Source organism: Hyla sarda, chromosome 1 (assembly GCF_029499605.1).
Source record: "Hyla sarda isolate aHylSar1 chromosome 1, aHylSar1.hap1, whole genome shotgun sequence".
Taxonomy (NCBI): Eukaryota; Metazoa; Chordata; class Amphibia; order Anura; family Hylidae; genus Hyla; species Hyla sarda.
This window is the reverse complement of record NC_079189.1, coordinates 480,346,305-480,360,897: the sequence shown is the minus strand read 5'-3', so window position 1 is coordinate 480,360,897 and position 14,593 is coordinate 480,346,305. Positions and strand designations below refer to the sequence as shown.

The window sequence follows — 14,593 nt, the reverse complement described above, 5'->3', positions numbered from 1 at the left end:
CTACCACAATTTTCTAAAATTTTGCTTATGTGCCCATAGGTCACTCCAGGTGTTCAGATATGTGCGCCAAATGGCAATGTAATGTCGCACTTTACAATTAGCTTGAATATATTACAAGGCCCCTCGCTTATAGTAAACTATTTCCAGATGCTGGACAATGAAGGTCATGCAAAATGATGGTGCAGCGTCACACCAAAACAAAGCAGAAAGTAAATGTCCCCCAATATGTCCTAAAAAGGATTTGAAAAACCTGAACAGATGTAAAGAGATGTCTGGAAAATGTATGTTTCCTTGCAGTCCCAACTGGAATGTTTGGAATTAACAGAAAACCACAATTAATGATCTTTTTTTATTCGCCACCAAAAGCTTAGCTAGGACATAAGACCATAAAATGAGTCGTAGCCAACATAAACTCAGGTGTCAGGCTACATTTGTCTGTTCACAAGCATGTACTGTTTTATTGTATACTGTGTCTGTATTTATTTAATTGGATTCCTCACTTTATAATACAATTCAAACTTAAAGAGACATGTTGTCCCATTCAAATGATATAATGGCCTTGTACTGCAACAATAATATCAGCTAATATTATAAAAAGAACTGAAAGTCTCCCCAATAGCACATACACTCTTATTGTCACTGTTCTTGTGGCTTCTGGCATACTCATTTACATACAATATATTGTTGGGAAAAGTAAGTGAACCCTTGCAATCCTCTACATTTCTGCATGTGTTACTAATAAAATATGGACTGAATATTGTTTAAGTCACAGACTAACATAATCTAACTAACAACAGACAGTTGTAGCATTCATGTCTTTTATTGAGCATATTGTGAAAACATTCAGAGTTGATGGAGAAAAAGTAAGTACCTTAAATGTAACAACCTGAATATTCCCTTTAAAAGCAATACCCTCCGTCATAAACTTCCCATTGCTATAAATTAAATACGGTACAGTATATACATCTCTTGGGAGAAATGATACTCCATTACTTCCTGCAAATATTTTTCAGTTCATTAATATTTTTGATATGCCCTCATGTCCCATCTCAGTGTCTCAACAGGGTTGAATTTTGGACTCTATAAATTAAAATGTGCAGGGGGAAACCACTATGAGAGTACTAGTCTGCACAAACAACTTACTAATACCAACACAAGACACAAGATAAAATAAAAATCTGCCCATCAAAAAAAAATTCCGATCTGATCCAGCACTCCATTAAAACAAAAACAAAAAATTATTTTACTTAAGCATTAAAAACAAGGGGCAGACTTATCAAAACTCTTAGATTGCCCTCAACACATTTTCCTCTTCACATTTGCTCTGCTAAAATGAAGCTGAGCTGTGATTGGTTGCATTGGGCAAATAAGCCAGTTTATGTCTCAACCGTTTTCGTGATAAGTCTGCCCCAGTGTGCTATCAAGGTACAAAAAAGCTTTCAGACAGGTTTCAAGTGCATGGCTCTTGATCACTGAATAGCATTTGATTAACATAGGTGCATATTTAAAAATAATAGAGTAGATTTATGAAAACCTGTGTAGAGGAAGAGTGGTGCAGTTGCCCATGGCAATTAATCAGATCACTTCTTTCATTTTTTGATGCCCTTGCATGAATAAAAAAAAAACAATCTGATTGGTCTCTATGGGCACCTGCACCTGCACCTGCACCACTCTTCCTCTTCATGGTAAAAGAGGGTGGGGTTTAACTGAAAGGGGGTGTAGCCTTTGGTGTGCCAAAAAGCATGCCAATGTCCAGAGAGCAAAGTACAATTCAAATGAATAAGAAGCTAATAAATGTATGAATTACTTCTAAATTTATAGCTGTCCGGGCAGATGATCAAAAATGCTAATTGGCTTTGTGGTGGCATTACAAGTTGCCTCCTTGTAGGGATGCCAGACCTTTTTAAAGGTAAAATAAATGCTGTACTGCTCTCAAATCTAAAGTACAGTTAACAAGCAAGTTCAAAATCTTTCTATTGTCTTTATATTGAACATTAGGGCATTGTTAGTGGTTAATAGTAACTGCTCTTGGGAAGTGTCCATGAGGTTCATGCTTTTTGTATTTTGGCATTCTGTGATGAATAAAATACACATTTTTTTATTAGTCTTGTTGTGTTGGTATAAATTCAAGAATTAGGACTTTTCTTTTTTTTCAGCCATTGGCATTACCCAATGTCACTTCAACTTGAATTGCTGCCCTTATATTTTCCTGTAAAATGTCTTAGAATTCATTGTGCTCTTGGAGTAACAGCACAATGTAACTATCCTTAATTTTTCAATTAGTCTAAGCATACATTGATGTATATGCAGATCTTAAAGGAGTACTGCAGCCAAAGACACTAATCCCCTATCCGCAGAATCCCGTACGGTGACCAGACATTACCACGGCTCTGCGCGGCTAATGTTAGTGTCTTCAACCTCACTGACGTCGACAGATACACCCCCTCCATACAGCTCTATGGGAGAGGCTTGGATGCATGAACGATGCATCTCTGCCTCTCCCATAGAGATACATGGTGAGGGCCACGGCCGACAAGCCTCCTGCACAGGAGAGCCTAGGCCCCATAGAGGAGATCATGGGGGTCCCAGTGAACGGACCCCCCATGATTAGACACTAAATGGACAGAGATGTCAGCAGAGATCACTGTACTCATGATTTTAGCAGACAGCTCTGTGTTTCAAAAAGAAAAGAATTTCCGCTGTAGTATTCAGCAGCTAATAAGTACAGGAATGATTAAGATTTTTTAATAAAGTAATATACAAATCTGTTTAACTTTTTGGCACCAGTTGATTTAAAAAAAAAAAAAAAAATGTTTTTCACTGAAGTACCCCATTCACCCAGAGGTTCGCTTACCTTTTCTCCCTGTACTATTTAGTTTACTCAGTCTATTTTATTCTAACATCTACTTGGTAGCTTTTGCATAACTAAATTTGGCTTTAAAAAATTCTGTCCATCAGCAGTGGTTTCCATCCCACAGCTATACACATGTACCAGTTAAACATGACCTCTTTTTTTAGATGACAGCATATCACTTACTATTAGGATAGGTGGTAAATGACTGATCAATTGGGGTCTCACAAGTGGGACCACAATTGATCAAGTGGGACCCCAATTGGTCACAGGAACAGCCGATCTGTTCAATATCTATGGGACTGCCAGCAGGAGCCAAGTGCTGTTCTTGGATATCTTTGCCAGTCTGATAAACATTCAATGAAGCAGCAGTGCACAAACTCAACTGACACTCAATAAAGCATGTAAGGATTCCACATCTTATATATCAGGTTTTATATTAACATAGGATCAGAAAAAAATCCAAATATAAATCCATTATTACCTGGCATGGCATGTTTTCTTTTGGGTTTTAAATCAACACCATGTACTTAGTAGACGGAATTTTCTATTAAATATCAATATATTTTATTCTAAGAGGGTGGTTGGTCTATAACACCGCTACTATTTATAAATGGAAGAAACAACCACTAATATCCTATTGCTTAATGCTAAGGGAAGATTAATGAACAACACCCTGGCCTCTGCTAAGGTTAACATATTTAGTTTATGTAAAAAGTAAAAAAGAAAAGTCTGCTCAGTTCAGCAGAAAGCATAACTAATGATTATTATAAACAACAATTTCCTGTGAAATCCAAGCCAAACTGCCCACTTTGGATTAAACCCAAGGTAAACAGATGTTCCATACACTACTTCTTTGATTAGAGAATAAAGCCCCACCGCCCCCATACAAAACCACATGCACTTATAGACACATTTATTTTATTTGTAGGTGGTTAAGTCATAACCATGAATCACCTTTTCCCGCCAGACTTCCTTCCTCCACTTATTTACAGATTTACTTATTTACTATTGTGTGTGCACACAAATCTTGACAAATAATGCACAGTTATTTCAGTTGAGGAATCATAATGCTTTCTTTTATGGATTCATTTTCAAATGGATCCTAATGAATCTTGGTTGATCCCATTGATATATTATGGGTCTCTCAGGTTTTTTACATCAAAAAGCTAAAGAAACATTATAGAAGTGAGCGGAGTGACATAGCAGACAGACAGAGTACTAAAATTAAATGCACCCTTTTTTGGACATTATTGGGGACGTTGCTAAGTTACCAGATTTTTTTGCCGTATAAGACGCACTTTTTCTTCCCCAAAACTGAGGGGGGGGGAAAGTTGGTGCATCTTATACGGCGAATACACACACCTATCCCGGCAGTCCCTGCGGCCATCAACGGCTGGGACCCGTGGCTAATACAGGACATCACCGATCGCGGTGATGACCTGTATTAACCCTTCAGACGCGGCGATCAAAGCTGACCGCCGCGTCTGTAGGGAAAGTGACACTAACCCGGCTGCTCAGTCGGGCTGTTCGGGACCGCCACGGTGAAATCGCAGCGTCCCCAACAGCTTACAGGACATCGGGAGGGACCTTACCTGCCTCCTCGGTGTCTACTCCGTGCCGGGATCCCCTGCATGGCCGGCGCTCTTCTTTGATGTCATCACGTCGTCGCGCATGCCGTCCCGTCATCCAATAGGAGCGGAGTGCGTAGCGATGTGATGACGGCGACATGATGACGGCGAAGCAGAGAGTGGATTCCGGGGAAGAAGACGTCCGGAGTGTCGGGGACACCCCGGGAATGTGGCGACAGCGATGGAGCGACATCCAGGGCAGCGGTGACGGGTCCGGAGTAGCGGGGACACGTGAGTACTACGGTCTTCAACCTGCGGACCTCCAGATGTTGCAAAACTACAACTCCCAGAATGCCCGGACAGCCAACGGCTGTCCGGGCATGCTGGGAGTTATAGTTTTGCAACATCTCGAGGTCCGCAGGTTGAAGATCACTGTTGGGTTCAGAATCTTTTTTTTCTAGATTTTGCACCTTTAAAATTGGGTGCGTCTTATATGCCGGTGCGTCCTATAGGGCGAAAAATACGATATTTAAAAGTCTCATTTGTTCAAAAGTCTTACATTTTGCCCAAAATTGTGCAACCTCTGAACAAATATGCCGCTTGCCCCAAGAGGGAGGGAAGAATTCAGAAAAACAACTACAACCTGAACTCTGAATGTTCTCATGAAACTGCTGTGTATTATATACACATATGCATATCTGTCTTTGAAGTCCATTTCATTCATAACTTTTTCAAGGTGAGTGTTTCATTACAGTTTATAGGGAACAAGTTAATGTTTTTTGTTTTCAACATGTACAGGAAGGCAATTACAACTGGCAAGCAGATAAAAGAAAATGACGTATGTAAACTCACCAATACAATTCCTTCCTGAAGAATCCGATTCATAGCCGCTATTACAATTACAACGGAAGCTTCCTCGCAGGTTTTCACAAACCCCATTGGAACAGATGTCAGGATCAAGAGCACATTCATTGATGTCTAAAAGTAAAAAAAATAAAATAAAAAAAATGATTCTAAGAGTCTCCAGAAAAGGTTTCAGTAGTATTTGTTAATCAATACATGAGTTGTTTTTTTTTTTTTTTTTTTACATCAAGGTTTATTAGGGATGTGATGCATAAGAACAAAAATCCAGTATAACAATAATGCTCTGTCAAAGTAAGTACTGAATGGATGTGGATCACATGCATAAAATTGTGCAGCAATGTTCTGGTGTACTTCTTGCTCAACAAGGGTGTGAGGAAGCAGTAAAAAAAAGAGAAGGGTTGGGGCGCTCTCTCGTATGTGATGGGGGCGTAGTAGGATAGTAGGAAACCACTGTACTTTAGGTAATGTGATGTCCCGCTGAGGTTATCAACGGTGACAGCACCTCACCTGGGGAGTGTGAAGTGAAAGGTAGTAGCTGCAGTTGTGCTGCTCGAGACCCCTGTCCGTATCCGCGGAAGGGTACGGAGAGGATGCAGTCAGGAAAAGGAGAGGAAAAAACGGGGGTACTGGACGAGCGCTACTGCTTGAAGAAAAGGATTCGGAATGCCAATATAGCACAGGACAGTTTATTAAGGTTTAGAGTAAATAGGACCCTCTAAACCTTAATAAACTGTCCTGTGCTATATTGGCATTCCGAGTCCTTTTCTTCAAGCAGTAGCGCTCGTACAGTACCCCCGTTTTTTCCTCTCCTTTTCCTGACTTGCTCAACAAGGGGGTATCTTTAAGGGGGCATTTCCCTTAATTGCCTTTCTAATTATATATGTTTGATTCATTTAGCTATGGGAATTGTTGTTTAGATTTTTGAAATGAAGACATAATCCCCCCTCCCCCACCAGAATGTAAATGATAAATTTTTAGGGATAATAGTATTACATTTGAGCAGATGCACGCAATATAGTATCCTTGAAGGGTTTGCTTATAAACACATTGTCAAATGCCCTTTTGGACTAGATAGGTCCCCAATTGCTGGAGTTCTCCTTTAACACTTCTTACTAGGTTACCCCGCAGATTACAGCGGATCACTGGTAGTCCAGCAGCAAGACCCCTACAATAAACTTTTCATCATGTGCAGCTTACAACAAAGGAGGGATTGCCTAAAGCAGGCAATCCTTTTCATTTTACCTTCCAATTTTTCAGCCCAATGTTATTTGTCCACACTGGGTGCTTGAGATAACCCACATAAATACAACTTTTAAACCATGGCCTTATAGAGAGCTAAGGGTCCATAGTTTTTAATGAGCTATCTGACCGGCATTCACATATTAACCCTATGCTTTATGTCAGACTTATCCAAACAATGTGTGTCCCCAGCTGTAGCAAAAAATACCTTTGGTTGTCCAGGCATAATGGAAGTTGTAGTTTAGCAACAGCTGAAGACACACTGTTTGGAAAACACTGATTTTTGTATTAGATTTAGATTTCTAAAAGATTATACTGATTTTAAGCCTTTGTTATTTACCTCTTCCATCAAGAGTAATTCCAATTCCTCCACTGCAAAGTCCATGAAATTCAGCTGCATTTTAGAAGAAAAGAATTATTTTATAAAAGACTGCATTATATATGTACATGGATTGCTGCTACTATCCTCCATTACATCTCTGTTAACTAGGTATTAGATTATGCCATCAACTAAGGAAAATAATGTATTGGCTTTTATGTTTGCTTATTTTTTTTATCTCATTCTTTGTTAGTTTTCATACCCAACGTCTATATATCAATTTATCTAATATAATTATATCTTTATCATGTCTATTTATCATTCTATTTAATGCAAATATATCTTCCTCATGTCTATCTATCTATGTCTGTGTGAGAATGATTAAATATTTTTATTAATTTCAGGTAGAGCATATACATTGTTATTACCTGAGTTGCGCGGTGGACATGGTTTGCATGGTTCTCCAAAGCCGTAGTCTGGGTTGGCACAGCAGCACTCAGATTTGGTCACAGTTCTGGGAAACTGATTGACACAAACCCCTGCTTTGATGGCTCCATAGCAAGTACTATGCATGTGTGTATCTAAAGCGATAAATGAAATGTAAATACAAATACAAATGTATTCTCCAACTTTCTAAAGTATCCAATGAAGCACAAAAAGTCAAGTTTATCTTCCATAAAAATGATAAATCTACTTTATGTCTATCCTTACAGCTGTAAAGGTGTAGCCCAACCATGACAACCTCTTCTTGAACACCAGGCATGATGATTAGTTGTTATAATTGAGGGAAATTCTAGAGATCCATACATTAATGGAGATATCAGTACATCAATTAAAAAAAGTTAATATTTTGCATGCTCACTGATCTAAGTCCCCCACATCTTCTGGTGTGCCATAGTGTGGTCCCCTGTTTGTCTGGCTACTATTTACTTCTAAGGCCATGTTCACGTGGCATGAAATGTGCAGAAAACTGGCACATTTGCATGATTCGTTAAGAGCTAGGACTGCTTGGAAATGTGCCGTCTCATAGATGCCAATGCATTTCCAAGTGAAATCCACAGGAAGAATAAACATGTCTATTATTTGTGTGGATGCTGGAATTGGGATTTCCATGGCAGAAACACCTGCTGCTGAAATTCCACTGTGTGAACAGTGCAGCAGAATCCAATTGAAATCAATGGGACTCTGCTGCAGCAGAATGTGCAGAATATTCTGGTGGAATTCCGGACATTCCACCATGTGAACACACCCTAAGATTGACTCATCTCAGCAGTGATGGCCCGCTGAGTCAATCCCTGACTGCAGCAGTATTCCGCCTTAGAGAGTAATTGGCTGTCACTGCTGAAATTAGTCCATCTCAGGAGCTGGAAGTAGAAGGGCAAACAGGGGACTGTGTGACGTCACACCAGGAGCTGCAGGAGACATTATTTTCATGCTGCTTCCAGCCACATATACATTTTTGTATGCTGTCTGTATAATACCTTTAACTCTGCAGTGACTGTTCATGGAATACATGGACAAGTCATGTCCACCAGAAGGTAGTCACCAGAGTGTATTAAATAACAATGAACACATAGCAGACCATCTTTTCAAAGCAGTCTACAGTATTTATACCATATCTTCTGATGGGCAGCAGTGAAAACACTGAAAATTCCCTAACATTCCAACACTGAATCTCTTCTGGTAAGCAAAGTGCTATAAATAATGTGAACAATGGCCTGTTTACAAGGCTTTATCACTAATCTTTTCTAAATGCAATGCAACAAGAAAGAAAAATGCTGTCATCACAAATTCAGTAGGTAATGTGGCACACTTCAGATAGGTAATGATAAGGAACTTACCAACACAAACACGCCCATCTACCCCAGCAACCAAGCCAGGAGGGCATTCACAGCGAAAAGACCCTTCTGTGTTTATACAATGTCCATTCATACATATGCCTGGTGTTTGACATTCGTCAACATCTACAAAATCAGATATTGGAGAAAAATGTAAATGTGACAGAAATAACTGAATAAATAAATCAAGATTATTGTACTTAAAAAAGATCCCAGTTAGGCTTGGTTCACATATGGCCGGCATCCGATGTAAATCTCGATGTAACTGATGCCGCAACTGATGACAATGTGCATCAGTTGTCATCAGTTGTATGGCATCCATGTCCATTGTTTCTGGCCCCAGACAGGGGAACACAGCAAGCTGCTTTCCCCTGTCCGGTGCCCTCCAGCGTGTCCAACCATCCAGCATAAAAATTGAGACGTTGGATGATTGTGAACTGTCCCATTCAAATGAATGGGATCAGTTTTAGCATCAGCGTCCCGCGATGCACGCCAGAAGGAAACTATGCCGGACAACTGATATATGAAAACCTAGTCTAACGTAACATACCTGTACAATAGCGACCACTGGCTGCCAGAACAAATCCTGGTTTACAGATGCACTTGAAGCTTCCATCCTCATTTATACACATTCCGTTTAAACACATATTTGATGTGGCACATTCATCATGATCTGATGATACAGGTAAAAGTACAATACAAGATATTAATAAATGGGTCCAAACTACTCACTAAACTTTATGTCGTCAGTGAAGAATCGTGAAGTTAAAAAGCCTTTCCCAGCAACATGATCTCCAGACACTTAATGACTCAATGTAAACACTGTGTAAGTCTATATATGGACACCTAGTGATTGTTTGCAAATAAAGCCAAAGTCAGCAAAGTCACCTGCACTAACCAGTGGTACTGGCTGGTAGTGCGGGTGATGCTGATTAAAACGCTGCCTACCATGCCCAGATCCATTGCGGCATTCCTCCATTATGGTGCTAATGGTGATCATGCATATGACCAGTCAGTGGCACGGGCAGAGTTATGATGGCGTCCATGGTCACTGTGACGTCTCAGCGCTTGGCCCGCTCATACATATTCATACAATCCCCTCCACTTCCCATTTCTGTATTTACTCCTACTGCGCATGTGCCGATGATCTAAGATGGCCGCGATCATCGGCACATGTGCAGTGTGCCACTCGTTAGTGCGGGTGACTTTGCTGACAGTTTTCCTTTAAACATTCTAATAGCATGTTGTGATATTGTGTTGAATTGCTTTCATGAGAAATGGAAATCCAGCAGCTTCTGATCCCATGACTTGCTCTGAGACTAGCAAGTTGTGGAGAAGAATTAGCTTGAAGTCCCATACGAGACATTGAAGCTTCCATAAAATCCATTTCATGCTAGTCTCGGAGCGAGTCACAGGATCAGAAGTTGCCAGGAAAGGTAAACAGAAATCTTAGTACCGGGACAGTCACTAAAGGGTGGAAAACCTTTTATTTTTTTAAATCAACTGGTGCCAGAAAGTTAAACAGATTTGTAAATTACTTCTATTAAAAAATCTTAATCCTTCCAGTACTTATGAGCTGCTGAATACTACAGAGTTAATTATTTTCTTTTTGGAACACAGAGCTCTCTGCTGACATCTCTGTCCATTTTAAGAACTGTCCAGGGTAGGAGAAAATCCCCATAGCAAACATATGCTGCTCTGGACAGTTCCTAAAATGAACAGAGATATCACCAGAGAGCACTGTGGTCATGATGTCAGCAGAGAGCTCTGTGTTCCAAAAAGAAAATAATTCCCTCTGTAGTATTCAGCAGCTAATAAGTACTGGAAGGATTAAGATTTTTTAACCGAAGTAATGTACAAGTCTGTATAACTTTCCGGCACCAATTGATAAAAAAAAAAAAAAATTCCACCGGAGTAATCCTTTAATAGACTTTTCTTGATTCTGGATTAGGAACTAGGTACCATGAATAAGAAAGCTATTTCCAAGGCATTCCAGATCATTCAAAACTAAAGCCTGCTTTTAAGGCTAACATATTACATCAACTGGCTCAGTTCAAATGATGAATGTAATTTCTTTTAGGTTTTATCGTTTCTCAAACTACAGGTCAATGGAGAAGCAGTCATATTTGTGTAATAAAAGCAGACCTTTATCATGATTATCATGCTTCCCACACAATAACTATGGAGGCGTGTGATATGATCGCTCTACACTAGGGTTTAAAACTTGTTAAAGGTTGTCCTGAAACCCGCCATGAAGTCTACAGATAGTATCTTACAAAATAACAAAAACATATTATACATGACGCAGTCGGCTGTCCAAGATTAGGATACATGATTAATGAAATGGCAGAAAAACGTTTATGAAAAAATAACTCTTTAATATTGGCAAAAATGTCTTAAGAACTTTTATTGGTATCAAGGTCCAGGCATTCTAGTTATTTAAGGATTGTAAATGATACTACTGGTCTAGAAATCTGCTTTATTCTCCTTTTACAACATGTTCGCTCCCTGACCCAAGTCTGCTGTTCCCCCCCAGCACTAGAGTTTGGAATGGACTTATGAATATTGTCATCGATTTAACCATTTAGATACATGTGACAATCATATACATGAAGGTTACTAATTCTTTTAATGAATGGTTTACCAATGAAACCAATATACACATTTATCTTATTGAGTATTTGAAAGTAATATACTTTGAGCATAATGGTTACTGTATTATAGCTTTGAGTAAAGAATGTTACCTGCACAGTTCTTTCCATCAGCAGTTAGCTCAAAGCCGGCATTGCAAATACATTGGAAGCTACCTTCAGTATTTACACACCGACCATGCTTGCAGAGAATGCCATTCTGGATGCATTCATCAATATCTGTGGGACATCAAAACTAAAATAAACATTCAGGAGGTAATTTATTATGCGCTTTCACCTGTTTTTAGGAGTAAAAAAGTTTTTGTGCAACCAGTTTTTAGGAAAATATTTGTAACTTTTTACTAGTTTACACCATGCTTGCCAACTGGGTGGAGCATGTTTAAATTTCTGGTCTTTAGTAAATAGGCCCCTCGGTTTTTATTTAAATTTAATTATCATCGCTACAAAAAGTGAGCGGTAACCGAATAAAACTACCTTTGGCCAGTTATAGCAAAAAAAAATAAAAATGCAATTTCTCATCATTTGGGCTGTAAAGTACAGCCTGGATTAAAATATACATTTTTGACTGTAGCCCCAAAAGACAGCTACAAATGCAGCCAAAATTACAGATGAAAAAAATCGCCAAGCAATGGCCTCCCAAAAAAAAAGCTCTCAAAATGACTGACAATTGCAGCCATGAGTCTGCCCAAAATGGCTGTTTTTTGAGGATCAAAAAATGGTATGGGAATGTAACAAGAAAGTGTAGAACTAGAAATCATACAAATGCAGAAGTAAATGGTGATCATAGAATTTGACAACAGGTAGTTGAACAACATGAAAACATTGTGTGGTTTGTTTTGACCCTTTATTCGACTTTTGGGATGACCGTGTTTTTTTTTTTTTATATGACTTTAGGTGTATTGTTGAATAAACCTCATGTTTGGGATTTTACTTGTTGTTAGTCGTGATAAACCTGGTGGGCCTTCAATCTGAGACCAATTTTCAAACCATCAATTTCCCTTTTGTAGATAAAACATACACTTTAAAGTTATATCCTGAGTTTTTTTTAATTTTTTTATAATATACTAGCTGAGTACCCGGCGTTGCCCGGTTTTTCCTTCCTAATCCTTGTTGGGGAGGAAAATAAACAAAGGAGGAAGCTTTTGACTTCATATCCAGTCCTGATATATTGTTGTCATATCCCAACCCCATATCCCGACCTCCTATCCCGACCTCCTATGCCGTCCTCCTATCTCGACCTCCTATCCCGACCTCCTGTCCCGACCTCCTATACTGTCCTCCTATCCTGTCCTCCTATCCTGTCCTCCTATCCTGACCTTCTATCCCGACCTCCTATCTTGACCTCCTATCCCGATCTCATATCCCAAACTCTTATCTCAACCTCCTATCCCGTCCTCCTATCCCGTCCTCCAATCTCGAGCTCCTATCTCGACCTCCTATCCCGACCTCCTATCCTGACCTCCTATCCCGACCTCCTTTCCCAACCTCCTTTCCCATCCTCCTATCTTGAACTCCTATCCCGACCTCCTATCCCGACCTCCTATACCATCCTCCTATCCCCTCCTCCTATCCCGACCTCCTTTCCTGTCCTCATATCTCGAACTCCTATCTTGACCTCCTATCCTGACCTCCTATCCAGACCTCCTATCCCGTCCTCATATCCCGTCCTCCTATCCCGACCTCCTACTCGACCTCCTATCCTGACCTCACATCTCGTCCTTATATCCCGTCCTCATATCCCGTCCTCCTATCCCGACCTCCTATCCCAACTTCCCATCCCGTCCTCATATCCTGAGCTGTAATATGTGTACCAGGTATTGAAATATCTCCAGCCGTACGGAAGTTATGTGGGAACATACATTTCACATTGATTTACATGGGACTTTAAACAAAAACCCCGCCGCTCACAAATGGGGGTAGTTAAGAGTTAAATTAACTATCCTATTTTTTAAGTGGACATATAAGTAACATGTGACCAAGTATTATCGAAATATCTCGTTTGGAAGTTATGCAGTGACATATATTTCTCATTGACTTGTATAGAACATTAAACATAAACCCCGCCCCTGGCAAATGGGGTTCAGTAAGGGTTAAATCACCTATTCTATGTTTGTTTTTGACATATAAGTAACATGTGTGCCAAGTTTCATGTTAATTTCTTTATCCCTTTGCATGTTTTTATGGAAGATACACACATACATACATACATATACACACATGTTGAGTTTTATATATATAGATTATTGTAGGAATTTTGAAAATCACATTAGCTCATAAAACTACGGACTTGTGACTGAGGGGGGAAGTCCCTGTAGGGAAATGACTATACTTACCAATACAAGCTTGTTTGGTGGGAGTTCTTTGGAAGCCAGAGTGGCACTTACAGTAATACGATCCAGGTGTATTAACACAGTCACCATTAGTACATGGATTTGATGTGCACTCATCAACATCTGTTTGTAGTAATAAAAAGAATATGCTTTGGATTGAACTGTATCATTAAGATTAAGAGTAGATCATTTAAATAAAGATGTTGAATAACTTTCACTAAGTATTCAAACAATGCAATGAGTCAAATAGCCCAAAGTCAATTTTAGATTACTTGCTCAAATGTGTTTATTTTCCTGTGCGACATTTCCTTAGACTCCACTTTAGTCGATCATTTTTACAAAAATCCGTAGATTTTTAAATTATAACTATTTTGTTACAAGTAGTTCAATCATTTCATTTATTATGTTCAAAATGCCTATAGTGAGCATTTCATGTATTATGTTTTCAATTGCTATCAGTCCCACCCCGGGGTGCTGAGCATGCATTAGGGAAAAGTTACTGTATTTTACCAATCTCTCTCCATTAAGTCTAGTATGTTTATTCTTTGACTTTAGAAAGTAAAATTTGGAAATTGGAAATTCGTAAGGCAAACAAGTTCATTTGGCACTGGCTTCTGTTGAACACCCAGAAACACAACTACAATGGCATTTAATAGGTAACATGCAAATATAATCTATACTATATAATATTGGTTTAAATTCACCAATTTCAAATTGTTATGTATTGGTTACTTACCATTGCATTCTGTTTGTGTATCTTGCTTGTATCCCATGTTACATTCACAACGATAGCTATTAAGGTTGGGAATACATCGTCCATTAAGGCAAAGATTTGGGTACTGTTTGCATATGTCTATTGTTTGATTTAATGTTGCTGAAATAAAAACAAAACATATTTTTCATATATAGTTACTTATTTAATACATGTGC

The 14,593-nt window shown here is 39.1% G+C and overlaps 1 protein-coding gene across 1 annotated transcript in view; it reads right to left on the bottom strand.

The window, feature by feature from the left end:
- Positions 1-14,593, bottom strand: part of FBN2 (fibrillin 2) — a 230,049-nt gene that overhangs the window by 109,905 nt on the left and 105,551 nt on the right. Inside the window, exons 11-18 of the mRNA XM_056537296.1 lie at positions 14,400-14,537; positions 13,667-13,786; positions 11,427-11,552; positions 9,233-9,355; positions 8,686-8,808; positions 7,273-7,425; positions 6,866-6,919; positions 5,275-5,400 (exon numbers count right to left, since the gene is read on the bottom strand). Coding sequence (XP_056393271.1) covers positions 5,275-5,400; positions 6,866-6,919; positions 7,273-7,425; positions 8,686-8,808; positions 9,233-9,355; positions 11,427-11,552; positions 13,667-13,786; positions 14,400-14,537 — 963 coding nt within the window. The remainder of the gene's footprint in view (positions 1-5,274; positions 5,401-6,865; positions 6,920-7,272; positions 7,426-8,685; positions 8,809-9,232; positions 9,356-11,426; positions 11,553-13,666; positions 13,787-14,399; positions 14,538-14,593) is intronic.